This window comes from Arthrobotrys flagrans (genome assembly GCF_004000055.1).
Source record: "Arthrobotrys flagrans strain CBS H-5679 chromosome Unknown unitig_8, whole genome shotgun sequence".
Classification (NCBI taxonomy): Eukaryota; Fungi; Ascomycota; class Orbiliomycetes; order Orbiliales; family Orbiliaceae; genus Arthrobotrys; species Arthrobotrys flagrans.
The window spans coordinates 3,705,671-3,732,555 of record NW_027137553.1 but is presented as its reverse complement, the minus strand read 5'-3'; the positions used below and the strand labels follow the sequence as shown (position 1 = coordinate 3,732,555).

Genomic DNA, 26,885 nt, shown 5'->3' with positions numbered 1-26,885 from the left:
GGAATGCTCGTTGGTAGCTGTAGGAGTACTTATCGAGTACTCGTTAGTGATTGTAGGAATATTTGTCGGTGAAATTGTACTTGATGAAGCATCCGTAGACGTGGTTGAAGACGAAGTCTCTGTCGAAATGCTCGTAGACGAGGTAGTCGTCGGTGAACTCTCTGTTGTAGTGCTGCGTGCTTCGTTTGCACTTAGGCTAGTAGGTATTTGCGAGCTAGTGGGCAGAGTTTTTTGCAGGATGTAGTCGCTTTGATAGTGGAAGTTTTAGTGAGAGTCTTTGTGACCGAGGGAACAAAACCGTCTACAGTTTTGTTAGTCTAGTTCATGGCCAACTTATGATATCGATTATTGACGTATAACTTACCAAGAACGAACAAAGCCACTAGGGAGCAACCTTTTGGTGCCAGTGTATCCCAGAAAACGAAGATCTGTCCGCCATTCCCGCTGACATCTTTTCGGATGCAGAACTGGGCCAACGCAGTTCCAACAGCAAGCCCTTGGGTACCCCAGACCAGCACGTGTTGATATTTGTCGTAGAATGAAGATATCGCTGCTACGGCATCCTCGGGCCCCGGAACACTCATACGCACTAGCACAAATTCGGACCGGGGCGATACCGATATAGTAGCGTTATCCACAAATGCCTTCAAAGATGTAGACCCTCCATTCGCTGTAAGCTCGCCGTTTGATAGGGAAAATGGCAATACATCCCATTCATTCTTCGACAACGGTAGGTTTCCATCGTCGAAACGGACAAGGTAATCCGGGTTCAACTCTCCGCCTTGCTGGCGACCTCCACCGATAGAGGGATTGGCGTCTACAGCGAGAAAGAATTCTAGGCTGATTTTTGGGGTTGGGAGTAGTGTGTTTTGGGTGTCGGGAGCGTCGGTTAGGATTAAGAAAGATGAAGTAGCCCTTGGGGTACCAGCCGATGAGCAAGCTTTTGTTCTTATTAGTCCCTTCGATGAAATAACCCTGTTTGACGCTTTCAACGAAGTGCAGGAACTGGAGATTCTGGAATTAGTTCTGGTGACCGTGTTGGCTCGAATTCTCCGGGTTATAGTGCTGGTTCTGCGTGTGATGGTGCTGAAATAAAGTTAAATATAGTAAACCATAGTAAACTATTTAAGTTATCTACCTCGTCACAACATGTGTCCTTGTTATCGTGAGCTCCTGTGCAGGAACACGGGTCACGGGTCCCTTGGCTTTAACCGACACCACAATCTCTGACATCCCATAACCCAGAATCTGGGCCGAAATCATACAGGCTCCAGCCTTCTCACATAGCCTTTGTTCTCTGCAGTCAAATATTTAACCTCCTTCTCGATTGTCTGATCTTTCTACCAGGTCTGGATTTTCAAGGGTACAGGTACCCTCGACGCAGCTGATACTCTTTACGTTCATCGTTACTCCGGTGGTCTTATTGTGCAACCATTCGAAATAAGAATCCACATCACTGATAAAATAAGTACGATCAGTCTTCACAGCGTAGTGAATATATCTCGGCGCATCATATACCTGATAAACTCGTCCATTAACCATATGAGTACCGTTTTTCTTACAATAATGTGACTTGAGTTGATACCTCGGGCTAGAGGTTGCGCAGGCAGAAGGCGGTAACGTTATAGTATCACCACGGGTGACGAATTGAATACGGTGGGGCCCGGGTAGCTAGGTGGAATACCAGTTATAAGTTGAAGTAGAGTAAACTTCTTTTGCAGGTGCCGGCTGAACACCTTGTGGCGGTTGCGGTGTATCTGATTATTGGTTGGCCTTGTTTTGTGATTGTGGTTGTAGATTTTGAGGAATCTGGGTATGGGTGGACGAAGCCGAGGGGTCTGAATCGACAGCGAGACTGATCCTGATAGTTTTTTGGTCTGATGTTGGGGTGTGAAAGATCATTGTGAGGCAACGAAAAAGAAGGAATGGAAAGAAGAGAAAGGAAGTAGAGCTGTAGCCAGCGTCCGGACGGCGCCATAGCTCCTATTTGTTAAAAGATATGATGCATCTTGAAATTTTAAAGAAAGAAAGAAAAATATTTACGAATGAACAAAGGAATAAAGAAAGGAAGAAAAATAAATTTAGATAAAAAGTGACTGAAGAAAGAAAGAAAGAAACCAAGAAAGATAGAAAGAAAGAAGGAAAAAAAACTCTGATAAAGAGTGACAAAATTGTTTTGAACGGTGGTGGATGATAGAAAATAGATCAGCAAGTAGACCTTTTATACAGGCGAGCTTCGAGCTCCAGAAAATTACCCCTTTGGTACCTGCAGCGTACTCCGGATAGCAGAGTTCTAGAAAACTTAAACAACGATTTTTCGATATCAGTGCGAAGGCGCATCTCTAGGGCACTTTCCAACCGTAACCGCTACATAGATTCCTGTAGTTCAATCTTGGAAGATTTTGATTTACTTTCAAACCCTCTAGCCTGAATAACCTTGGTCATCTCAACCGTCAAACCTGATAACCGATAAGGGATGAATATCATGGGCAATAGACAGAATACTAGAAGTCTTCGGATCAACCGCTTGAATTCTATCCGTAGCGATCTTGACAGAGTCTTTGATTTGGCCGGGAAGGATGTGAGCGTAATCTTCAGTGTCGAGGTCGAAATAGATGACGTGGTATCCGAGATCTTTCGTTGCCAAACCCAGTGCAGTGCTTTAGAGACTATCTGTTAGCTCAATTTTGGCCCCTGAAGCCGGTATGGCTTCTGGTAAATGTATATACCCCGTATTCCGGCTGACAACCACTACCTATATTAATCCGTCACCGTCACGGCATTCTCAGTAGCAGTGCTATACAGTAATGGTCCGATCAGAGCGTAGTATACATACTAATAAGGCGATGGCTTTCACTATGGCCGACCAGCCAAACTAACTACGACGAGGATCAAGAGAATCTGTAGAGTTGTCACAAAAGTTTTCGCTCTCGAGCCCGCAAGTGCCGTCGCCAGGGCTATGCCTGGGATTGTGATTATGAACAGAGCCCATCAAGAGGAGCTGATACTCCATTTTGAGAGGACCCCAAGGAGATGAGTGATAGGATAATGAGGAGGAAGCTTGCGAAGTAGCGCATTGCAGCAGGTGTCTTCGAGCTGAGGGTTGATTGACGTAGCAAGGACAAAAGATAGAGGAGGGGGATAAACGATAATGGTTTGACGAGACGTGATCTATCTAAATTTTGATAGCAACAAGACTGCTCACCAACGTCACGACTAACGAAGACAAGTGCAACACATATTGCGATATCGAGATGTGTTATTTTTTGCGTTGTGGTCTGTGTAACTGCCGAAAGCGAGCAACAACACACGATGGCAACATCGACGCCGAAATGAATGACATGTGGTCCGGCACCGAGGAGGATCCTGGCCAGACCAACATTTGTAAGCCAAACCATCATTACGAAACCCGAAGCTTCCGTAGACACTAAATCTTCAATCTCTTTCGTATACCTCAATACTTCAATACCAAGCAAAGATTGTTTTGTTTCTATAGAATTGGTTAGATCTAGAAATCAAGTCGATAGATCGATATCATAATGGCCGACGCCGAGAATAAGCCAGAATCCACCCCCCTTGCTATCTTCAGACCAAACAATTTAAACAATGATGACGATGGGAGCGATTACATCCTCCTCGCAGCATCGGGTGCCTCACCTCCGACCCTTGAAGTCTCCAATCTTCAACAGCCGATATCAGAATCCCTGTGGTCGCTTATCATCGACCCCGCAAACCTCCCACCCCACCTTAAACTCCGCGCATCTCAAATTCATGTCATCATATCAAACAATTCGGGCCTCAAAACTGCTCAGGGATACTATGATGGTCTTCTATCTCCATTACTCAGTTATCTAAGGGTCGCACATACTACTCATATCACGAGTAGTCCCACTTCGATCGCAGAGTTTACCACTCAGATTGCCTCGAACGGGCTCGAAAACCTTATTATTCTCCTTAGCGGGGATACTGGAGTGACTGAATATATCAATGCAGTCCCAACCACTTCGCAAAAGATCACAATTTGTGTTCTACCACTGGGCACAGCAAATGCCTTTGCTTCAGCACATGGGTTGGGGCTGAAGGATCTCCTTCATGGGAAACCAACTCTATTCCCGACTTTCACCGCCACATTCTCGCCTAGCTCTCGAGAGAATGGAGAACTACTTATGGAATCACTTACCAAGACATCTTCGATCCGGGGGTGCGTTGTTGCATCATACGGTTTCCATGCATCCATTGTGGGTGGTTCTGAAACACCAGAGTATCGAAAACATGGCATTAATAAGTTCAAGATGGTTGCGGAGGAAGTTATGAAAGGTACTTTCCTTGGTGGTGCGGGGAACGGCTTCCAGCCTTACAATGCAACAGTGAAAGGAGTGGATGCGGCGAAGGGAGGAACGAAACATTCGTATCTGATGCTAGCATTGGTTGACAGGATGGAGCCGACTTTCGTGATCAGCCCCAAGAGTCGTGATGGGCAAGTTTGGGCATTGTATACCGGGGACATTAGTGGAAAAGATCTGATCGACACTTTGATTATGGGGGCATATGCGGGTGGAAAGCACGTCGAGCATGAAATTGTTGGATATGAGGAAAGTAAAGGGTTTAGAATCGAAAATATGGAGGATAAAGAGCCATGGAAGAGATGGGTTTGTGTCGATGGAAGATTTGTCGAGGTGCCAGAGGGGGAAGGATGGGTAGAAATCAAGGTAGAAGGAGGATTCCATGTCCTCGCCTAGATATCTGGCTCTTGAGCTAGATACTAGACTCAACTGAACAGTTTAGCCATGGGCTGGATCATTCTAGTTTGCGAGCTAGAATATAGAGCTTTAGATTAAATTTCCAGCCAGGGCTAAGGCCTAATCGACATTAGATAGAGGCTAATTGTGAGTTAGACTACCTGTGAAGTCGAGACTAGAGTTAACAGACTTTGGAAGAATAAATCAAAGTCATTAATTACTCAGACAACAATCAATTAACCAGGCATATCTTCAATCGTGTTTTCAGAGACCGAACATTCGAGTTCGGCTAAACCCCGGTTGACCGGCTGTGACAGGGATGTCGTTAATTCGCCCAGTTCCAGTTGTGCAACCGAAAGTGACGTCCAGACTCTTCTTGCCGTACCGCCTGCATTGAATTTATACCTCCCCTTCAGAGTATCGATACTTTCGCTCGTAAGTACTTTATCCAGATTTGCATTTGCTTTGCCGAAGCAAATACTCGAGTTAAAGTTTCTAACCGTAGACGTGTATTACTAGGGTCCTATCTTAGCTTTGCCTCCCAAAGCACTTTCCCAAAGACCCCGACTTCCTACCGAACTCTCAAACCTCACCCCGCCCACCATGAGCGTAGAACAACTTATGGACGAAACTGCGGCCCGCAAAACCGCAATGCACCCTCTTCTCCATTCTTACATCGGAGGACACCGCTCCAGTCTCCCAACTCCATCTCTCTGCCTCTCTCTCCCGACCATTCAACGGAATTGCGATATCTTCCACCGGAGCCTCGATGGCCTAGATATCTCATTCAGAGCCCATGTCAAGACTCATAAAGTATGGATATAAAACAATTGCTTCCGTATTCAAAATCGATATCAGAGGGATTGGCCCCGGAGCTCATATGTCAATTAGACAGTCGAGGTCACAAAGATAGAGCTCGGGCCGAAGCACCATTCTGTTATCACGTCGACGATTCGAGAAATACGTGGATTGAAGCCATTGGTTGATGATGGCACTGTTAGCGATGTATGTTGTCAAAGTTCCCGGGGAATTTCTTATATATAATACTAACGTGGAAAGGTCCTATATGGCTTGCCACCCGCGGCGTCCTACGTGGCCACTCTCTCATCTCTGTCCAAAAACATCCCAAATCTCCGTCTTCTCGTCGACCATCCAACCCAAATCGCGAATCTCAACTCCCTCCCACCGCTTTGCGGGAGACCCTGGTCCGTTTTCATAAAGCTCGACACAGGCTATCGTCGTGCCGGCCTAGAACCATCCTCGGACTCCCTTAAGGAACTTCTCAAATCCGCGATATTGCACCGAAATATCTCAATCCACGGCTTCTACGCCCACGCCGGCGATTCGTACTCTTCCAAAACCGAAGATGATTCAGTATCATACCTAAAAACAGAACTATCGACCGTTTTGGCAGCGGTTAAAACACTTAATGATGTCTCGCATTCACTAGATATCACAGATGTGAACAATAGACCGTTGGTTCTTTCGATCGGTGCAACGCCAACTGCACATGTTGTTTCGAACCTGAAATCGCTGGGTAAAGAACTCGGCGTGGAATTCCCGGATAACTGCAGCCTAGAGATACATGCTGGAAATTACCCCTTCAACGATCTTCAACAACTCGCCACTGGCGTCGTTCCACCTCCCGACCCGGCTTTCCCGGGAAATAGTTCTTTAGCGTGCACAGTCAACGTCGAAGTTGTCTCTGTCTATCCTAATCGCAATGAAGCCCTCGTCAACTCAGGGGTTCTCGCAATCGGCCGAGAACCAGGACAATATCCGGGCTTTGGAAGGGTCAGGGGAAAGGAAAAGTGGGTTCTAGGCAGGATATCACAGGAACATGGTGTTTTAACTCTAGATAGAGGGAACAAAGATAAAGCTGGAGAGGATGAAGTTGAGAAGGCGTTTAAGGTCGGGGAAAAGCTTGCGTTAGATATCCAGCATGCTTGTGTGGCGGCGGCGAGTCACGATTGGTATTTTGTTCTGGATGATAAGGAGATTGTGGTTGATGTTTGGTATCCTTGGAGAGGATGGATGTAAGGCTATAGCTCAGTGGGGTAATTCATGCAAGATCACATAGACATGGGCTTTAGGTAGCAAGAGTTTATAGAAAACATCCTAGCTGGTCTTCTCGCCCAATCCCCTTGAAATTGTGATAGCAAACATATCTATCGCCCTAGACTTCAAACCATATCTATGTAACAGATATATACTTAATAGAAACGGCATGTAGTCACATACATGCCCATCTTGTCTCGTAAACTAGACCTTCAACGAGCGAAGATATTCCAACTTTCCCGCCCATGTTTCGAATATCAAAAGCACATATCTAAATCCGTTCGCTAATCCTCTATAAACCCAAGGAGAAAGAATGAAACAAAAGTCCCATCCAAAAAACCCCTCAAACTAAATATACATACCTAAACGCCAACACCGTAACCCAAAGCCAATAGGAAACCGGTCCTCAAGGTGTCCTATAAACCCTACTAACCGGCCAAATACCCGTAACCCCATTTTCTAAATTACCATCCGCAGCCGTACCAAAACTACTCCCCTTCGAAGTCTGCGCCATCTCTGATGCTGTTCTCAACTGTTCGTCTTCTCTACCAGCCATACTCCCCCCATCTGCCGTCAAGGACCCGGGCCATCGGCGTTGGATCAGTGCTTTGATTGGGGGGAGACTTGCGGCTATTACGCCAAGGTTTTGTTCGAGGACCGAATAGATGCCGTAGGCTAGTGCATCGTCTAGTAGAGGTAGAGATTAGTTGCTAGGTTTGATGGGTATTATGCAATAATGGAGCTTACAAGTTGGATCTGTGGAGTAGGTGGTCACTAAAGATCTTTTGAGTTCTCGTAATCTTAAGATACTGGCGACAAAAGCTCTGTGATACCCAAAAACCCGTATTTTATGAAATCAGCACCTTAGAAGCAGCCACTGGAGGATACGTTGTTTGCTTACACTGCACCCAGGGATAGTAACATCGCAGTTATGATTTTCTGCCCCAAGGGTAACGCCAGTCCTTTGAAACCATTAGCTACATTCCACTCTCCAAAAAAAAAAAAAAAAAGCCCACACCCACACGGAATTTTAAATTTTAGCATATAGACCCAAGAGGACCACTTACTCCACAGTGGCCGTATGGGCAAAACGCATACCCAAAAGTCCATCAAAATATTCATCACACTACTCGCAACAATGAAACCGATTTCGTCGATACACTTTGAATGATCCGTTGGATGGACATATGGGTCCCACGCGTAATAAAGCGGTCGACACGACAATACAAACGCGATGATAAATGAAATCGTCATACACCCGTTTACAACCATTGAGATGAGAACAATGATTCGAAAGACGTATATGCTCCCGAAGATTCGGATGTAGGATGCGAGGACGGAGAAGCGGATCGTGCCTAAGATGGCATAATATACCACCGTGATGCCCCATGATACCTAGGAATATTGGGAGAGTTAATTATAAACGATCGGCTCTCAAGGGCTATGGATGTAGTTGGGGGAGCAGCAGTGTGAGGATATGTATACTTTGTATATCATATTGATATTCGCTGGTTTTGTATCCCATATATGGCGACCAGCTTGAAAAACACTGCAAACTGGTATTACAACAGAGATCAGCATATTGCTCTCATCCCTATAGAATGTAAGATATCGGACAAGGGAGCGTACGTATTATGACAGCAATGCAAAAAGCGACTATCATAACCTAAAATTGAGATAGTAGAGTGTGTCAAGTAATGTAAACTTAGGATATACAAAATAAAATACGAGGTCATACCAGCGCAGCCGCCATTAAATAGTCATCCAACCCAATTGTTCTCGTGACAAACTTCCGGGTATATAATCTCAAAGATACCGTGATAACAGCGATTGCAGTCGCAGTGACCTGGACAGCGATAATCATACCGCCTCTTGAATCATGGGGTAGAGCCTCCCAATCCGTATATGTGATGTTCATAGGAACCCATGTCCCAAACACCTCCGTCTGTGAACCCGTGGTGGCCAAATTCATCTTGGGTGCGACGAGATTACGTTACTCGCCTATCATTCTAGATATCGAGTGTAAGGATATATTATCTCGATTTAGGCCGGTTTTTTTATATAAAACTGAGCAGTCGTTTTAAAAATAGGCATACCCCTCGTGGTTTTTATCGCCCCCACAAACCTGAGTGATTACAGCTTCCACCTCCTCTGCCGACCTCCACTGTATCTATCTCGCTTGCGGGTACGTAATGCTGGAGATAAATATTAGGATGTCGGATGTGTATTAAAATTAACGTTAGAGAACTAAGTCGGGTAGTGCCTTACATGGCAGCAAGTGCGTTCCGGCACAGTCGTAATTCGAATCGAGGGTTGACCTGGGCCAATACGTCGAAGCAAGATTGAATATTTAACGACGATAAAAGCGATGATGTTTAAACAAACTCAATCCCGAATGCATAGGGGTTTTACTGCCGATCTTAATCTACTAGCCAAAGTAACCGCTAGGAAATAAAGTTTAAGTTTTTGACACATTGATTCCGCGGAGCGATTGTCGTGGGCCTAAAGTGGTAGATTAAACCACAATCGAACTCCGGCCGAAATCGAAACGGATACCCGCCAGCTCAGCCTCCCGTGCCTGGGGGAATAGATACGTGCGTGGACATCGAAAGTTTCTTGAATAATTAGCTTTAGTAAAATGCCTGCAATTCAGGACTAATGCGGGCGGGGTGGTGGGAGGTTTAGTGGCATGCATTGTTGCAAGTTTTGCGTTGCTCTGGCCGGATTTGGAAGGAAGGGTCGCTAGCATCCTGTCCAGCTGCCACGAGAGATGGAATCGAGATTTGGGGACCAATTACCTTAAATCTTACTAAAGGTGTATAATTGAGCACGTAGACGGTGATTAACCATAGTAATACAGCTTGGAGAAGTGAAGAAGGGAAGAAATCATGATCTCATCCTATTAGCGGAAAAATTCAAACCACCCCGTAACTCCAAAAAAACGTTCCAGGGATCATATTTGCGGGCGGTGCAGTGTGCTAAGTGGCCCGCTACCAGCCATGTCTCAGGGCCTTAATTTCGCCATGCTATCACATTTAATCTTCGGCATTTTCCCTACAGCATCCCACCAGTCCATCATGTTCGGGAAAGTCCGTGGCTCCTCCACTTCTCCGTTTTTCACCCTGACGTTAAACTGTTCACGACTCCTGATCGCGTAGTGATGTATCGCGAAGAGATCCGTTGTAATGGGCCGTCGGAAGATAAATGGTACTTTATCACCTTTTTCTCCCACCGTCAGGGATTCGCTCTTCGTAATAAAGTTATGATCCGTCCGAGGTTTCTCGTAGTACTTTGTCTTCACGATACTCTTGATATGGGCGTTTGGCGAATTTTCCATATCCGACGAAACACACTCGGTAAAGGCTGCTCGAAGAGTTCCCTCGGGCTTAAGGATATGACTGTTATTGGTATGGAGGAGCATGTTGATCCCCAAAGCTCCCACGGTGGTGTTCTTATCCATTGAATGGAGAAAGTCTTGTAGTGTAACGTCCTTTCGCTTCTGTTCAATGAATTCATCGACATCCAGATATGCGATCCAAGCATGTAGGCTACCGTAGCGAGATTGACAAGCGTTATATGCTGCAAACTGGGCGGTTTCGTTATCCGTAGAGGGTGGTGTCCCAAGCCAAGTTATATACGAGGCATTTAATGGTAGTTCGTGATAATGGTTGGAAACTCCACCCTCCTCGGATTGATCCACCAGATAAAACCTTTGAATGCCAACATGGGCGTAATGATGTAGTATAAACTCAGGAAGAGTTGCAAGATCCTTTGCCATGGACACACAGGCCGCTAGGTACATCGGATCCGTCGGTTTCAGGGAAGGTGCGTTAAGGTTTATAGGTGTCGCGTGGAGGGTCTTCCGTGGCGAGATAAAGGTGAACGAAAGGAGAGACAGCAGGATCATAACCAGGACGCATAGTAGAACTAGCAGCCGGAAGGCTGTCGAAGCCGTGTTCATCGCGACAAGGCGCGTCGGGTAGTCTATTGAATTACGTACTTTTTTCAACTTAGATCGTCTCGTGGGAGCGTAAAATATAAGTATATCGTCGTGATATTGGCCTCCTAACCTCGCGGTTGGACGGTGTTTTCGTGGAAAAGAACTGCACCCGCGAATTCGAGCTAGAGAAAGGGACTAACTCCCCATGATAAAGGAAAAGGAGACGTCGAAAACCGGACCAGCCAGGAACGAACAAGAAGCCAAATATCTTTGATCCAACTGGTGCCACCGGGAAATCCGCACCGACAAAAGGAGAAAGAGAGGCCCAAGTGACAGCTGCACAAAGACCCTTTTTTACGCCGAGTTTCAAGCGAATTCTGCCATGGATTCTGCCGATTCCTGCGGGGAAATTGGGCTGAAAGGCCGGTCGAGAGCTACCGGAATGGAGCCCCTGCGCACTCCGTCAAGAAGGATCTAGCCTCGACGGCTCGTTTAGTCGCGAGGGCCTCTCGGTTCCGGACGCGGCAGCCTGCCTCAACCTATTGATGTTCTGCATGCTAGCGTTAACTAGGTAGCGATTATAGTGTACTTGAGGTTATGTTGTTACGAAGTTCAGGATCCTGCTGTCGTACCGTCGCAGTCAGTTGAACGAGAGGAAGCAAGAAAGAAAGAAAAAACGAGGGAACAAGCAAAAGGTTAACGTTATAATTAATTAAACGTTGAGGCGACGTCTTGACTGGCGAATCGGCGCGCCGTGTTGAAGGCTCCATCTCTCGTATTATTCAGTATATAACCGTCTCATCTCCAACGTTCGTCAATTAGCCTTGAACCTCCGATGACCACAACTTTCACTACTTGAAGCCGAAACGACAACTTTGGTTTCTTCCCATCTTTCATGTGTCTTAAGAAGCACGTTAAAGCATGAGTGGACTGGTGAGACCACCGTCCTCGACGGGGGAGACGCTACCATCTCGTGAGTCGCCAAGTCCGTTAACCTTGATATGTGTGCTCGGGTGACTTCTAACAAGTATCTGGCAATTATACTATAGGAAAGGTACTGCAGCTGCTTTCTCGTTCCAGTCGTTATGTTCGCATATACCTGGGAGAAATAGATGTCGACTGGCGACATTATCACGTTCCACGATGGGTAGTTACCCTACCCAATGGCAGGAAGCAGCCGGTCAACTGGTCCTGTTCAAGTTATCATAAGACGGAGATTGACTGGACCGGCCGGCTTATCGGGTCAGAGGGGTATCTGAATGGACCGTATGACCAGTATCAGCAACCGGAGGGTAGTCCATTATATCCAGCGCGATTCGAGAAAATGCACCCGAGCTTCAAGTTATTCGACCCCATGCCTCCAGATCGACCAAGAGATCACAAATCGGCTCGGGAATGGAAGCTACGGTTCTGTAACCCACATACTTTCCTCGGCCAAACGCAGCAGGCGGCAGTTCAGTACTTCTTAGCCGATAATTTAGACATCGGCCCTCCTAAATTAATTGATCCAACAGCCGGGTGCCGGTTCATGGAAGTGATGATGGACCACTATCCAATATTTTGCAGCTTGATTGAAGTGTGCGAGCTAGATTCATTGCTGCTCTTAATGGGTATATGCAAGCATATCAGGCGACGGATCTTAGACTCGCCGATGTTTTGGAAAGAGATCAATATCACGGCCTACGCTGTGGACCGCTCCGACCGGATCCATCGAGACTACCGGTTTGATACCGTATCGGAGGTATTCCCTGGGCGGGCTGGGAAATGGACAGGATCACCAATACACATCTTATCCGGACTCAAAAAACATGAGCCAACCGCTCACTGGATTCACCGCTCTTGTAGTATCAACTATGAAGAGAGAGTGCTGTCTAGCCTACCTCTCGCCAGCCTCACAAAGCTCACTCTAGACGGAAGCGATATCCACTGGAACTGTTGGTATCAAATACTCGGAGTGGTACTTCAGCAGCTTACTTTCTTAAGTGTACGATGGTGCCGAAGCTTATCCCTCGGAATCATAAGTTTTGATGTTCTTGGTCATTATCTGGAAGAGGCTCAACAACGACGGCCTGTCACGTCGCCACTAAATCTTAAGCTTACGAAGCCCTGCAAACTTCGAACCCTATTAGTTTGGGGAGTCCGCGGGGAGGGCCATCATAATTCTCGACGTTTCAACGAGCCGCGAGACCGAGATATTCAGATCCTCTACGACAGCGCAGGGAGCTCACGTTTTCGAACCAACGGGAGTGGCGTCAAAGCTCTCTATATTCAGTACTGTGGGGTCTTGGGTATTAAGACCGATTACGGAATATGTTCTGGGACGGGTGGATATTGCTGGAATGAAGGGTATATAAAAGAAGGTAACTTTGACTACGTAATGGTTGACGCGGACAGTACTACGGCTCTTGGCGGTGATAGTTTCATCGACTCGAATGTAGAACCGAAATTCGCCGTGCCAGGCTACCTAGCCGCTCGAACATGCAATAAGTGCGACAATACCCTGGAATCGCATCTATGTCGTGAATGCGAGGAAGCAAGAACATGTTATATCTGTCTTCGCTATGTCTGTATGGACTGTGATCGAAAGATGACATTTGCTACCCGTCCGCTCGATTGGCGCCCGGTCAGGACCAAAACTCCTCTCCCCGAACACATCCCACACAAGTATTGCGTCTCCAACTGTTGTAACTATTGCACAAATGCCGGCAGATATGTCTGCGTTGAGTGCAATTTTCAGTCCCAGGAGGAAGCCAGGAAGTTGCTGTTAAGCAACTGTACGGGCTGTACATGTAACCATATGCCCGAGGATTTCTGTCCGATACGGATTCCCATCGATACCCAAACGGAACGACACGGCAAAAAGCATCTTACGGTGTGCGGTATGGACGACTGCGATAACCTCATCGTGGCTTGCAAGAACTGTGATAACGGACGAGACGTCATGGATTATGGACAACGTTGCAGTGCCTGTGCGATTCCAGTTTGCTGGGTAAGCTCCCCTCTGATGAATTCTCCCTTCTTGGTTTAATCTAACATGCTATGATAGACATGTGCAAGAACTCCTTGCCCATGCTGTCCTACCAGTTACGAGCGACTCTGTCCCAAATGCGTCATCCAACATACCTGCACTTGCTATCATTCGGTCCGCCGAACTTCTAAACGAAAACGGGGGAAGGCAAAGGGTGAATCCGACGAAGCTAAGCCTAGTAATAGGAAGACACATCAGCCCGGTTGTCCATTACGTGAAATTCAGACCCACGCGGAGCTACCGTTGACGACAACCCTTAGATATCATGACAGATATATCCTTCCGGGAGGGGAGGTCAGAACCGAGAGGGGTCTCACTGACATGATGAATAACGTGGTTAGGTGGTACCCGAAGGTGAAGCTAGAACCTGCCTGTGATGATTGCGGGATTGCATGGTGGACACAGCCCCGACACGACGATGTCCCTATTAGGAGACGTAGAAGGCTGTTAAGATGAGCTCGTTTGTCAAGACGCAAGTTACTTCTTTGAGCATTACGTCCCCTACGTTATTTCTGATCACCAAGGCGCCTTTTTGTCTTGTTTCTCTTCTTGTTTTATTCAAATTCTTATGGGTCGGAGTTTTTGAGGAGTTCGGGGGAGGGAGGGAGCCATAGCGGATATTGCTTTAGAAACCTCTGAGAGTTATCACGTTGGAGCTCCTGTTGTTAACAAACAGCAAGCGCGTGTTTTTTTTTAGCGAGTGTCGGTCCTGGTAGTCTAGAAAGGTCTCGACTAGTGCGACTACTAGTCGTCAGGTCCTTTTTTCGTTCATTATTACAAATGGAATTACAGTGCTACACATTAAAAATAATTCGCTTGGTAGAAATCTAAAGCAGTATCGATATATCATTATAATGTGGCTACGAAAACTCGCCACCCGTCTCAACTATCATACAGGTTGTACTATATGGTACAAGAAAAGAAATTATTCTACAGAGAATAACCCATCACTCCAGCTCTCTAAGCATCCAACCCACTAGTATCGCAAACCGAGCAAGGCTGCTCCAAGATAGCCTCATAGATAGCAGTGTATGCTGGCTTCCTGTTTAGTCTGACATCCCATGGCAGAGCAGCGCCAGTACCTTCCCAAACACCGGGGATCCACGAGTACTTGTCAGTATATTGCCAAAGAGTCATACCAATGCAGTTTGGTACATTCAAGCAGGCCTTGGTGACGGAGTAGTAGTCCTTGGCTTGTTGCCCGATTTGAGAGGTAGTGTAGTTGGCAACATCGTTTCCACGGCCGATTTCGTATCTGATATCAACTTCGGTGAGGTACAACAATAGGCCGAATTCAGTGAACTTCTGAAGACCAGCGGTGATACCAGCCTCATCGACTTGTCCGACGATCAAGTGAGCCTGGGCACCGACGGCACCGAGAGGGTAACCTTCGTCGACGAGGGACTTGAAGAATGCGGCGGCAGCGTTGACCTTTGGTCCGACGTACTCGAAGTTGTAGTCGTTGATGAAGAGGAGAGCATCTGGGTCTTCCTCGTGGGCCCAGGTGAGTGCCCATCGAGCGTAGTCAGAGCCGAAGAGACTATAGAAGATGGTATCACGGAAGGTACCGTCTTCGTTGAACATCTCGTTGACGACATCCCACTGGTCGATCTTGCCCTTGTAGTGGCGGACGACTGTACGGACGTGGTTCTCAAGGACTGGCTTGAGGGTGGCTGCGGTCCATGGGACGGTTGGGTTGTTAATCCAGTTGGGGAGCTGGGAGTGCCTATTTCGAGGTTTTATCAGTATCGCATCCGGAATATTTTAAGCAATTGAGTTCCATGTTCATACCAGACCAAGGTGTGGCCACGGACGGCCTGATCGGCACCATCAGCCCAATCAATAAGCTTGTCACCGAGTGTGAAGTTGAAAACACCCTGCTGTGGCTCGATAGTCTCCCACTTCAAGCTGTTCTCGTGTGTGACTCTGTTGAACTCAACGCTGCCAGCGATAGCAGCGTATGGAGCGTCTTCCAAGGTGTAGGATTCTAAGCATTGCCAATATCTTGGTCAGCGGCACAAATTTCGCAATCAAAAGCCACGCCGCATTTTCCCTGCGGAAAGGGACCGTGCGCGCGCGATGATATTGCCATCTTGATATAATGCGTTTCAGACATACCAGTAGCGTGACCGAACCATCTTCTCTGGAGGAGAGCCATCTTTCCACCAAGGGCTTCATATCGTCGTCCTCGCTTTGCGGAGGAGTGGAAATGTGTCATATCAAGTTGGTACTTGACCTTGTTGGCAGCCGGGACGGTGGCGCGCTTGTCGACTGGCGTGGCAGCGACGAGGCCGACGAGGGCACCAAGAGCAGCGAGTGTCGAGACCTTCATGTTGATTGATATGAAATTATCGATATGACGTTTAAAGTTATATATTATACCCCAGGAATATTCTTTTAAAAAGAGAACGGCGTAGATAAGAGCTGGAGATCTCGGAATCTGGAGTAGAGAAACATGGGGGAATACACCAGGCCTTTTATACTGACATGCTTGCGCAAACCTGTCAACCTGGGTATATTCAATTCGAATTTTTACGAAGTTTAGCCAGATTCGAAATGAAAGGGATCAGCGATAGTATCGCGCTCTTCCCGCCGGTTGGGTAAATTGGAACCATGTTCGTTAACCCCCCATAGTCATCTTCTGTCTGACCATGACCATGATCCGAGTGAAGTTTATGGAGAAAGGTTGGAAGAAGTCTGTGCCACCTGTTGCCAAGACACATGGAAAGGCCCTTGTCCAGTGCATCGATGCTGCAATATTATCCGGGACTATGCTCCAAACTGCGGGTTTCCAGAATCCTTCTCCGGGCGTCAAACCGCAGCGTTAACCGTGCAGTGGAATGTTGGATGTGAATCGAATGATCCGGGGGATGGGCTGTGCCATCGAGTTTGCATATCCGCAGGGTTGTGGATGGCATGAACCACACTAGGGCCGCGGCTCTCCCCACAAGAACCGTAGAATATCCCCGTTTTGGCTATATTCGTAAGAAGTATCCATGGCAGCAGCTGAGCGAAAACTGGGTCTCAAGGCGGAGGAGAATGAGCTGGCGAAATGCAAATTCTATACTATCGAGAACTAGCTGCATGCAGTTCTAGTTGTCGAAATGATCCGATCCAGTTCTCCACTGTGCTTTGTACTAGCTTGCCGGCAGGGAATATCGGATAAATGTGCAATGCAATGGACTTGCGAGAAAACTGGGGAAAGGTAGAGCCATTGTTGACAAGCACAAATCCCCAGATTTTGGATCAACGACGGTCGTTAAATTTGCATTTAGGTTTGTAGATGCCGATTCCGTATTTTAGCCTAAACAATCCGATCAGGATTTGGACCCAGAAAATTAAAAGGAGCAGAACTTTGATGTCGTCGTTAGAGCACTCTCTTTCCTGTGGACGTTTGAATGAGATCTGAGCTGGAGGGACCAATCCTGTGCATTGAAACAGCCGCGACGATATCCCAAAGAATGAGACCTTTTCGCCGCCGCGTGGCTCTCAACCTGTAAAGCCGCGGCTACTATTGACCGTTCGAGCATCAGGATCATGGAATGGCCAAACCGTGGAGATAGCCATTCCAATAGCTAGAATTGCGTAGCTTCGAATTAACTCCAGGCAAGTTGTGCAATTGTGCGAGTAAATCGAGCACTTTTTGCCATTCCTTGCTACCCCCAAGAAGTCTCATAGCCAGCCCACCGGACCACTCATAACCAATCACCAAATAACAGTGGGGGCACGCAGTGAATCAGTTCCACAGCGGCAAACTGGCAGGCATCGACACGAACGATATTGAAAAGAGAACCTTGGTTTTTACGCAGAGGTTGTTTATGTCTCAATCTTGAATCAGCCAAGCCAAGGCTCTGGAACTTTGAGAGTCCATGCTGGGGCACTGGCATCCCGAACGAGGATCATTATAGCTGCGGTATCACCAAACGAAAATTCCAAAGTGCGGAATCGAGTGAGAGGAAGGAGAAAGTTGAAGTAGGTATTGTTACTGTGATTTGCAACTGCAAAGATCCATGAATGGAAAAGGTATTAAGATCTAGGAATAGGTAATTTATCGAGCAACACAGAAACATAGCCAAATAGGGAGAACTATAATGATAAAATTTGGTTTTGATCTTAATTAACTATTAAAGCTAGTATATCTATTCCCCCTTGTATCCTATAGAGCGAGAGACAGTCAAATACCGAAATACAAATATATACAGTATTGCCCTAATGTATGAGCTTTCTACTGTTACAGTACAGTGACGGATTTGATTGCTAGATCCTGTCGTGACGTTGGGCCACCTGCATCGCGCATGCTCCACGGTCCAGCCACCAGCCTAAGGAAGTTATTATTTTATTATTCAAGATTATCCGGCCCCGCAAACCAGGGATTACGAGTCAAGGTCCCCGAATTTTAGGAGGAATCGCGACAAATAAAATATCAATTTACCCGGAAAGCGCACGCACTTTAACCAAGATTAGGCGTGCGTAGGCTGGGAGAATGCCTGCATCCGAATTTCTAGAATCGAAGGATGCGTCGCAACATGCAGGAGGATGCAGCAAACATCCAAACTTGCGAACGCAAACCCTTCCGCCTACATTTCCAGAGCACATGGCTTGGGCCCACAGAGCCATATGGACTGCCGGCATATATGTACATATACCCATGCTTTTACAAGGTATTTTAGGGGTTTGAGCCAATAGGCATGGCTGGAACTGGTCCGTGTACGGGTCCAAGTTTTTACGAAGGTTTAAAACCTTTCAAGGCTTGCAATGTAATTATTAATCTGACAGAACGTGGCTTCGGAAAAGATATCTTCTTGAGGAGTCTTGGCCGGGCCAACTCATAGGCAATGCTAAGAGTTAAGTTCTGTCGACATGATATTTCACCATTGTTATGCTTCAGCCACCAAAATGCAAGCCTTTCGCCAGCAAGCAGCCGTGTGAATACAGGCAAAAATGGAGAGTTTTTTTTTTTTTTTTTTTTCCTTTCAAAATTCTGCTAAATAGATGTTACCGGGGTTCGTTTCCGACAGCCTAAAGTCCTCACCCGCGAGCTAGATATGCTCGATAGCCGAGAGCTAAAAGCCGGATTGTTTTTTATACATATCCTATTTGCATAATAGAGACACAACCTCGGGTTTGAGAGTTCGACCTGGGCAGTTTTGCAGGATCTGAAAGTATTAAGATGTTTACAGATTTGAAAAGGTCGAATGTGTGTGTTTCTCGTATCACGGTGGGTTTTGGAACTATTTCAACGCTCAGACCTGGTTACGTACAAAGGATCCCTTGGTAATATATCCTTGTCGGAGATCATATCAGCCAATTGTAACGTGTAATACCTTTACATTTCCGGAATAGACCGAAAATTAGCTTTAGATATGAATATTTGATTGAAATTTCAAAGAAGTCCCGTGGTAGTAATTACGATTTAGGGGTATTTCTACTTTCAAAAAGATAAGATGTATTCCATGGTATCTGACTTCTGATAATCATTTCTGTTATCATAATGATCGGTATATACATTGCCTACTATTTAAATTTCCTGCCGCCGTGTTAATTACGCAATAAAATTCCCGCGGCCGTGTTCATTGCCCAAATGCGAAGTACCTCCGGCAGTTAAACCTCTTTCCACAGCCTACAACTTCTTCTAAAACCTTACGGTTTAATACATCGATCAAATATAGGTATTTGTAGATGTATATACAACCAATATCGGGATGCCACCAACAGGAGCAGAATATCAGTACTACGTACTATTTTGGGTATTGCAGCTCATGAAGGAAAGAAAGAGTCGGCGCACGCCGACGGGCCGCGAGTCAAATCATCCCATTGTTCCCTTACTGAGAGCAGGGACTTGAAAGTCGTCTTTCCGTGGACATACCCACTTGGGCTGCTGCGGACACTATTGCATACTTCCGTGTCGGAAAGAAGTTATCGTGGGTCATGACTGAAGTACTTATCAATATCCCTACAAATATCGACAAAGTTTAGAGAAAATAATAGAATATCTTAGTTTGGGTTTTCCAACGAAGGCGCTTTGCAATCTTTGGCTTCGTGCTAGAGCTGATTAAGACGGCGGTTTTAGATAGAAATATTATAACCAGGGTCATATTCTTGAATAGGTGGCTGTGAAGCGCGAAAAGTGAATCCACAGAATAATTCTCTACTCCATGATGAGTGTTCTTCAGCATTATAATATTAAGATATCTTTGAGCGCATAATATTGACACCCCCCTCATGATCAATGTCAGTGAAACTAACTTGTAGTTGTAAATAACTTCACTGAATACCAAAGGATCCTGGTGCCAATGATGTATGCGACCTGTATGCAGCTACAGTCCTGGTAACCCTTGATATCGATTGATACATAGTACGGGTTCATATACCGTGGCCACGGTATGTTCATAATTTATACATATCATATGACCGATAGGTTCAGGAAGCTATAAAAATAAGAACCAGAAGAAGCTGATTTCATGTATGTCTTTACCGAAATTTCGATTGCAGGGTATTATTAGTCTTGCATCGTTGGGACGAGACTAACCAAGATGAATTACGGCAGAGATACCTACAGTGAAGCTAGGCCCAAGCTAAGCTCCAGCCCAGCCGGATGGTCTCGCTATGTCCCCTAGAGTGAAATATCCGAAACCGGGGACGAAAATAATACACTAAACACATCCTGGAGGCTAAGAAGCTTAATTAAGGCAGTTGGCAGCTACATATGCTGGATAGTTCAGTAGTATCACTAATAAGTAAATTTAGATCCATTAATATCCCGGTTTGTCGTTCTAGAATCTTTGACTTTAAAGACTTGATCTGAGCGGATTCCGTCGATATGTCTCTCTGCTGAAGGTCGGGTGTTACAACGAGGGCCGTAGAATCACCAAGATTTTTGCCCTATCAGCGGTATATAAAACTTTACAAGGTCGGGCATACGACGCAAACATTGTTTTGCGAAAAATATCCCGATCTTTATTTTGCCCACAGTTATCGCAATCGCGCAATTCATACTAATTTACAAATTGATAGTATACACAAACTAATTTACGGCAAGGTCAGGATTGATACCATTTGTATAAGTCCGTAGGTCGTTTCGTTAGAGTCTAGATAATGTTAACCTAAACTGTTGTGTTATTTTAGAATGCAAAAGTAGTCCAGGTGCCCCATTCAGCAACTGACCTGGTCGAGCTCCTGCATTGCGATGTCTTATATCCTGTCCACGGGCCACCGGAGACGAACTTAATAGCGGCGCACTGAAGAAAGTCGTTATATTAGTGTGGTGAAGGTGGTATAGGAGTGGTGGACTTGACTTGTTGTATTTTTTATTGTTCAACACAGCTTGGCGACGGCGCACCCATTCGTTTTGTCTATAAATTGTAATCTGCTATGCTGGGTCCTGTCGGGTGACATCTTACTTATTCATGACGGATATACACGCACAAACGAGCATTCACCAATTTACAGCATTCTATGTTTTATCCACAAGCGCGAGCTCTTGTTATTTAGGCTTTTCCTTCAATAGACACTTGTGTTTCCTCCGGTTTATAGGCGGGCCTACCGCCCACCGCTCTATACCGTCCATTTACCTATTTATAGCTGATGGGCCAGCTAGATAGCTGGTAGTCTCCTAGAGACCATATCACAACCTCACATTAGTACCATGTCAAACTCTCGATTAATAACTTGGAAAGATCGGAAGTATATACTTGATAAAGAGTTCCATCGGAAGCATGTTGAACAACCTGCAGAATAATATCCTGCCCAATCCAAGCTGCAACACCCGGAATCTGAGGTTGGCAATAGCATGGGTATCCTCCAGCCGTAAGATGGTTCATTGGTGTGAGCGAAACCCAAGTCGTAGGGCGCTGACAAGCGCAGCCCTAAATTCGTAATAGACACCCAGATGTGTGCTGGTGATGCCAATAGGGAACCCATTTGCTGTAAAATTTGTAACACCTGCGGAGCGGTCGGTTGAAGTAAAGCCGCCGCATGGGGCTGTGCCTTGGTTCACGTCATCGTAACCGATGTAAGTGGGTACCGGAGGAAGAAGTGAGCCGATGCTAATTGGACAGAGAGGAAGAGGGTTAAGATAAGATTCGAAAGGCGGATATTCATTTTGGCTAGATAAAGTATGTTTAAACAACCAGAGGTTATCGAATTCCCCAAAAGGAGAATATATAAAGGAATTAAAATTAAATTATAGTGTAATATGAGATTTGCAATAGTACTTGCAATTGCATTGATGGATGGTGCAAAGATTCCAGGAAGAGAAGGTTATCAAGCCTCCCTTGATATACTTTATCTAGTTTACGGCTGGGATCGGTCGTTCGAGTTCCTTGATAGAGAAACGCAAAGTCGTTTAGACCGGTCCCATGACCATCATCCATCAGTGTAAGATCATGGTACCAGGTATGGGCAATCTTAGTCTGAAATCTAGGTTTATGACACTAGCTATCTCAAGTATTACGATCTACGATTGTAGACGGAATACGTATATACCCATGAGTGGGCCTGTGGAAGACATGGTACAGTAGTTCCCGCTTCGTCCAAGCCAAAATGCAACATGCAACACGATGCATGCACATATCTGTGCCTTCCAGTCGAGTCCTGCTCCAAATCTTACATGACAGCTGGAACCGTCTAGCATCCCTATTGGGCTATGGAACCTCAGCGGCTGACGATTATCATGAACCCCCAGTCTGAAAGAAAAATATTAGCCAACTTAATTTCCTCGATTGATCTATCCACTTCAAGTGTATGTACATAGGTTACGATATCAGCTAGAGCAAGAAAAAAATTCAATTCATATAAAACTACAGTAAGACATGGCGTGAAGGAACATGCATCCGCCTAGATATCCGTAATCTATCCCAGCAGGTCAGCACTATATGCCTGCCTCTTATAAATACCTCTAGTTATGGAAGGCACTGATGCCTACTAGCTTTGAAGTGCGTCTCTCTTTCCTACATGGTCGGTGCCTTCTAGTATCGTGTGAATTTGTGATTCCTCTAAAATCCTCCTCTCTTTAGATCACACTCGACGCTCGTTTCGATCTTCTAATAGGTTCTCTATCTTTAAAAATTTCCCCATAAGGCTTGAGAAATACTTCCATCTTCAAAACCTCTCTAGATTTCATAATCCATAATGCTATCCAAAATCTCCTCCCTCGCCCTGTTCGGCGCTGCCGTGAAGGCTCACTACTTCCTGAATACTCCTCCTTCCATTGGCTTCGATGACACAACCCTTACTACTGCTCCTTGTGGTGGATTCGATCCCACTGATCGTTCCGGTGGAGCCACGGACTGGCCTGTTACTGGCTATCCTTTCAGCGTAATAACGACGCATTTGGATGTTGTCTGGACCTTCAAAGCCGCGTTGACCAGTAACGGGGCAGTTGGTGAATTTGAAGATATCTACCCGAATGTCCACTAGACCGGTATCTCAGAGTTTTGTTTGCCGGCACTACCTGGTGTTCAGGACTGGATTGGGAGAGATGCCGTCTTTCAAGCCGTACAGAAGGCACCGGATGGGGATTTGCACCGGGTAAGTTTATAATGCGCTGGCTTTACCATCTGGTCGGATTTATACAGCGTGCCGACTGAGTAAGTGATACTTGTTACTGACGATAGTATTTAATAGTGCACCGCGATTAGATTTGTAGCCAGTGGTTCCGTCCCTCTAGACGACTGTAATAACTCTACAAATGTTAGAGCCACAATCGTTCCCGAAACTGGTCCAAAGCCACCAGTTACTCTAGACCCATTCACCTCCACGTCAACTACGACTCCACCCCAAACTACCGAGCCTCTCACTACTACTACCACCTCTGAACCGGAGCCAACTCAAGAGCCCACCACTGAGCCTACAGTCGAACCCATCAATGAGCTTACCACTGAGGCCACCACCTCTGAGCCCACTACCGAACCCACAGCTGAACCCACCACTGAGCCCACTACCGAACCTACCTCTGAGCCCACAGACGAACCTAGAGTCGAGCCCACTAGTACCGCGGACTCGACTCATGGATCAACAGACCATCACCACCCAACTACAACTGGCGGTTACCACCACGGAACAACCGATACCCCCGGCTATACTGATCCTGGTTATACTGCTCCTCCAAACCCGACCCTAAGCACCACTGTCAGCTCTAATACTACTTCTAGTCTGCCTCCACCACCAACTTATACCGGCGGGGCGAGCAGTCTCGAGAGCCTTGGTGTTACTTTCATCCTCGTTATCTCTGTCGCTCTTTGGGCGTTTTAATTCTTCTTTGGGAACTTTACCTATTGAGGCATGCGCAGATACATTTTCTGTTATAATATATGAATATGATTATGTCTCTCATTTAATTTTGTGTTAGTACAGCTATCATGGATACGAGCTCAAGAGCCAATAATATATGAAATGCAATTCAATTAAACATTTTTACGGAGGCACTCTTAGGGTATTCTAGAAATTCATTAAACGGTGGCTTTGTGACTATTTAATCAATTGAAATACTTGTATATCCGGATATTGCGTAGTAAATGACTTAATAGCTATCATAAATTCATTTCCCTGTAAACATACGACCAGGCCTGGGTACGAGACCAATAAGCATATATAAAGGAGATAATTATCTAGACCTTGTGGAGATTGGTTCACGAAGGCGCCGAGTACGTGGTTAGTGCTTATGATGATGCGAGTACTTTCGTCTCTACACCGTTTTCTTGAGGAACTCGTTATCTGCCATTTCGTTAGGTTGCTTGTCTCTACCGAATCAAAATTGATGTCAAAGAAAGCGCAACTAAGTAGCCACGGTGCGTTTTTCAACAAGTTTGATTCATAATTCCAGTAGCTTCAACTAATTTAGTTGTGTGAAAGGAATTGTTTAGTACTGATTAGAATAGGTTGATATATATATATATATTCCCCGAGGACTCCATGTGTCTGGTGTGGGTACGAGACTACGTCTGGTGTCTAGTTTGCGAGACAAATTTCCCGTATCTATTTCTCTCCTAAGCCGATTCAGCCCCAAAAATTCCAGCCAGGCCGCAGATTTGTCCTCGAGTTATCCCAGATCCTTCCTGATCATCCATCGTACCAACCTCGGCATCAAGACGAAGCAACTGTTGTGCATCAGTTGCAGTCCAATGTGGCAAAAAATACTTTGAAACGTCCTGATTCTCCCGACGCGCCCCTAACCTCCAATCAATACTTACGTTCGTAATAAACTTATCTCTAAGATCCGTTCCAACTGCCTCGCCAAGCATAATAACGCTAAAATCCTCCACCGCCCTCTCGATTTCCTCTGAACATGCGACTGCGAACTTCATTCCATAAATCACACTGTTCATCTTCACACGGCTCACGATATCCATTCGAACGTGGACGTGAATATGTCGAGGAACGCTCGTGGCATGTAGAAGTTCAAAGTAGTCGATCACATTGATGATAGCTTCCTTGGGGATTTCAGCCCAGACTAGAATGTCGTAATGACCACCATATCTATGTGCTGCTGGGATCATTGGTTGCCGTTTGCAAAGCCCCTTGATGAATTCACTCGCTCGATAGGTTTTTTTTAGATACCTCGGGTCAATGATAGTAATACGAGGATATGTGGCACTAATCCAGCGACGGCTGAGGGCAGCCTTTCGAAGAACCCACATTAAACTGTTCGATGTGGAAATCATTGGCGTTGGGATCTTTTCTCGGTTTAAGTGGTTTGCTGCATGCTTGTCGAATTCCGGACTGTTCATTTCGAGTGGCTCTGGGACTGGTTGGGAAATGTCGCGGAAAAATCCTGCACGAACAAGTGTATCCGAATTATATCCAAATGATTCACCATCTGAGTAGCGAAATAGAATATCGGTTGATAACGCGAGACGTTGGCCATTATTGCGAGTGGGAATTTCTGCTTTGTCGTGTAGCGACATAAATTTGTGTTTCTTTGATTCCGAGCTGTATTTTGAAGGAACTTTGCAAGGTGTGTCCGGTGCCTCGTTTCCATCGTAGCTCGAGCTCGAGTCATCCGTAAGAAATAGAGGGGACTTGACTGGCGTTGTATGCAAGAAAGCTGACAATCTTTCTCTTGCTCGAAGGATTTCCTGCTTCTTTTTACCCTCTCGATACGTTTTAATAACTTCATCGTCGTCTCTTTCTCGAGGAACCAAGTCGACTCCTGCACTTTCGGCCGCCGCCATTAGTTCCTCTTTTACTGCATTCCATTTCCCTTCTGGATCGGTGAATGGGGTATCGATGAAGATGTCTTTGAAAAATTTCAAGTTCCTGCCCCCCCGTTCGTAAAATATTGATCGAATTGCTTGCTATATGCCCCAGAAGAGATATTGATCCCAAAGCATCGGTTTAATACGTTCCGGACAGCTGCTGGGCCGAGTTTCTACCACCGGCGAAAGACGTATAGTACCACGAGGTTTGAATCGGTCCACGTGTGACGATACGGGGTCAATGGATCATATATGTTTTCAGGTTCTAGTTCTTCTTGTGCTTCCGGTTCTGTAGGATAGTCGCTAAGATTATCTGCATTTTCTTTTAGTAAAATTCATGCTCTTATAAATAGTTGGAGTAAACCTACTATTTTCTTCCGGTTGTATTTTTCCCTGTTTTTGATTTTTCGCGGTGGTGTTCTCTCTCTTCGCAGTGTTTGGAAAAAGCACTCTGTTCACGGGTTTTTCGCTGGGGACAAATATTGTCTTGTAATATTTGCTATTGGGAGAGATTCGGTCGAACATGAGGTGGTCGCCTTCGTGAGATTGTAAGGTAGGCCTTCGTGATTTATATTTATTGACACTGATTCTGATTCTTTTCCGGCCTGTCCAGTATCCGCTATCGTCGTCTTGGTCATTGCCTAAATCCCGAAGTAAGTCTTCGTCTTCTTCTTCTTCTTGAAGCTGGATTAGCGTTTCGGGACGTTTTGGGGTGCTTGGTGTAGGCCCTGCTATTTCGCATATTCCGATATTCTCATTCGATGCTGTGGATCCAAGTTCCTCTCTTTCCGGTGTATTCATTCGTAAATCGTGATCTCCAATTATAATACTCGTTTCGTTACTTTCAATCGTCGATCCAGCCGCTTCCCTAGTTTGCTCCATCCTACTCTCCCTATCCGCTCTCCAAACCTCCTTCTTCAGTTCTT

The 26,885-nt window shown here is 45.9% G+C and overlaps 8 protein-coding genes across 8 annotated transcripts; 3 read left to right on the top strand and 5 right to left on the bottom strand.

Annotated features, from left to right (window-relative positions):
- Positions 1-191: 191 nt before the first annotated feature.
- DFL_007571 (uncharacterized protein) lies at positions 192-1,404 on the bottom strand (the record flags this gene model as incomplete). Its single annotated transcript, XM_067637173.1, has 4 exons — positions 192-301; positions 365-1,086; positions 1,139-1,226; positions 1,374-1,404. 4 exons carry the CDS (start codon positions 1,402-1,404, stop codon positions 192-194), a joined length of 951 nt encoding a protein of 316 aa, XP_067488716.1.
- Positions 1,405-3,539: 2,135 nt separating this feature from the next.
- Positions 3,540-6,779, top strand: DFL_007570 (uncharacterized protein; the record flags this gene model as incomplete). The annotated part of the gene is made up of 6 exons (XM_067637172.1): positions 3,540-4,709; positions 4,874-4,886; positions 4,984-5,174; positions 5,259-5,552; positions 5,631-5,744; positions 5,799-6,779. 6 exons carry the CDS (start codon positions 3,540-3,542, stop codon positions 6,777-6,779), a joined length of 2,763 nt encoding a protein of 920 aa, XP_067488715.1.
- A 424-nt stretch (positions 6,780-7,203) lies between these two features.
- On the bottom strand, positions 7,204-8,769 carry DFL_007569 (uncharacterized protein; the record flags this gene model as incomplete). The annotated part of the gene is made up of 7 exons (XM_067637170.1): positions 7,204-7,484; positions 7,545-7,621; positions 7,699-7,759; positions 7,865-8,192; positions 8,283-8,353; positions 8,427-8,463; positions 8,536-8,769. The coding sequence occupies 7 exons, from the start codon at positions 8,767-8,769 to the stop codon at positions 7,204-7,206; spliced, it is 1,089 nt and encodes a 362-aa protein (XP_067488714.1).
- Positions 8,770-9,801: 1,032 nt separating this feature from the next.
- On the bottom strand, positions 9,802-10,758 carry DFL_007568 (uncharacterized protein; the record flags this gene model as incomplete). Its single annotated transcript, XM_067637169.1, has 1 exon — positions 9,802-10,758. The coding sequence occupies one exon, from the start codon at positions 10,756-10,758 to the stop codon at positions 9,802-9,804; it is 957 nt and encodes a 318-aa protein (XP_067488713.1).
- A 900-nt stretch (positions 10,759-11,658) lies between these two features.
- On the top strand, positions 11,659-14,221 carry DFL_007567 (uncharacterized protein; the record flags this gene model as incomplete). The annotated part of the gene is made up of 3 exons (XM_067637168.1): positions 11,659-11,710; positions 11,787-13,726; positions 13,784-14,221. 3 exons carry the CDS (start codon positions 11,659-11,661, stop codon positions 14,219-14,221), a joined length of 2,430 nt encoding a protein of 809 aa, XP_067488712.1.
- A 504-nt stretch (positions 14,222-14,725) lies between these two features.
- On the bottom strand, positions 14,726-16,097 carry DFL_007566 (uncharacterized protein; the record flags this gene model as incomplete). Its single annotated transcript, XM_067637167.1, has 3 exons — positions 14,726-15,491; positions 15,557-15,752; positions 15,884-16,097. 3 exons carry the CDS (start codon positions 16,095-16,097, stop codon positions 14,726-14,728), a joined length of 1,176 nt encoding a protein of 391 aa, XP_067488711.1.
- A 6,797-nt stretch (positions 16,098-22,894) lies between these two features.
- DFL_007565 (uncharacterized protein) lies at positions 22,895-24,016 on the top strand (the record flags this gene model as incomplete). The annotated part of the gene is made up of 3 exons (XM_067637166.1): positions 22,895-23,147; positions 23,196-23,293; positions 23,390-24,016. The coding sequence occupies 3 exons, from the start codon at positions 22,895-22,897 to the stop codon at positions 24,014-24,016; spliced, it is 978 nt and encodes a 325-aa protein (XP_067488710.1).
- A 734-nt stretch (positions 24,017-24,750) lies between these two features.
- DFL_007564 (uncharacterized protein) lies at positions 24,751-26,841 on the bottom strand (the record flags this gene model as incomplete). Its single annotated transcript, XM_067637165.1, has 3 exons — positions 24,751-26,020; positions 26,194-26,272; positions 26,328-26,841. 3 exons carry the CDS (start codon positions 26,839-26,841, stop codon positions 24,751-24,753), a joined length of 1,863 nt encoding a protein of 620 aa, XP_067488709.1.
- Positions 26,842-26,885: the final 44 nt, after the last annotated feature.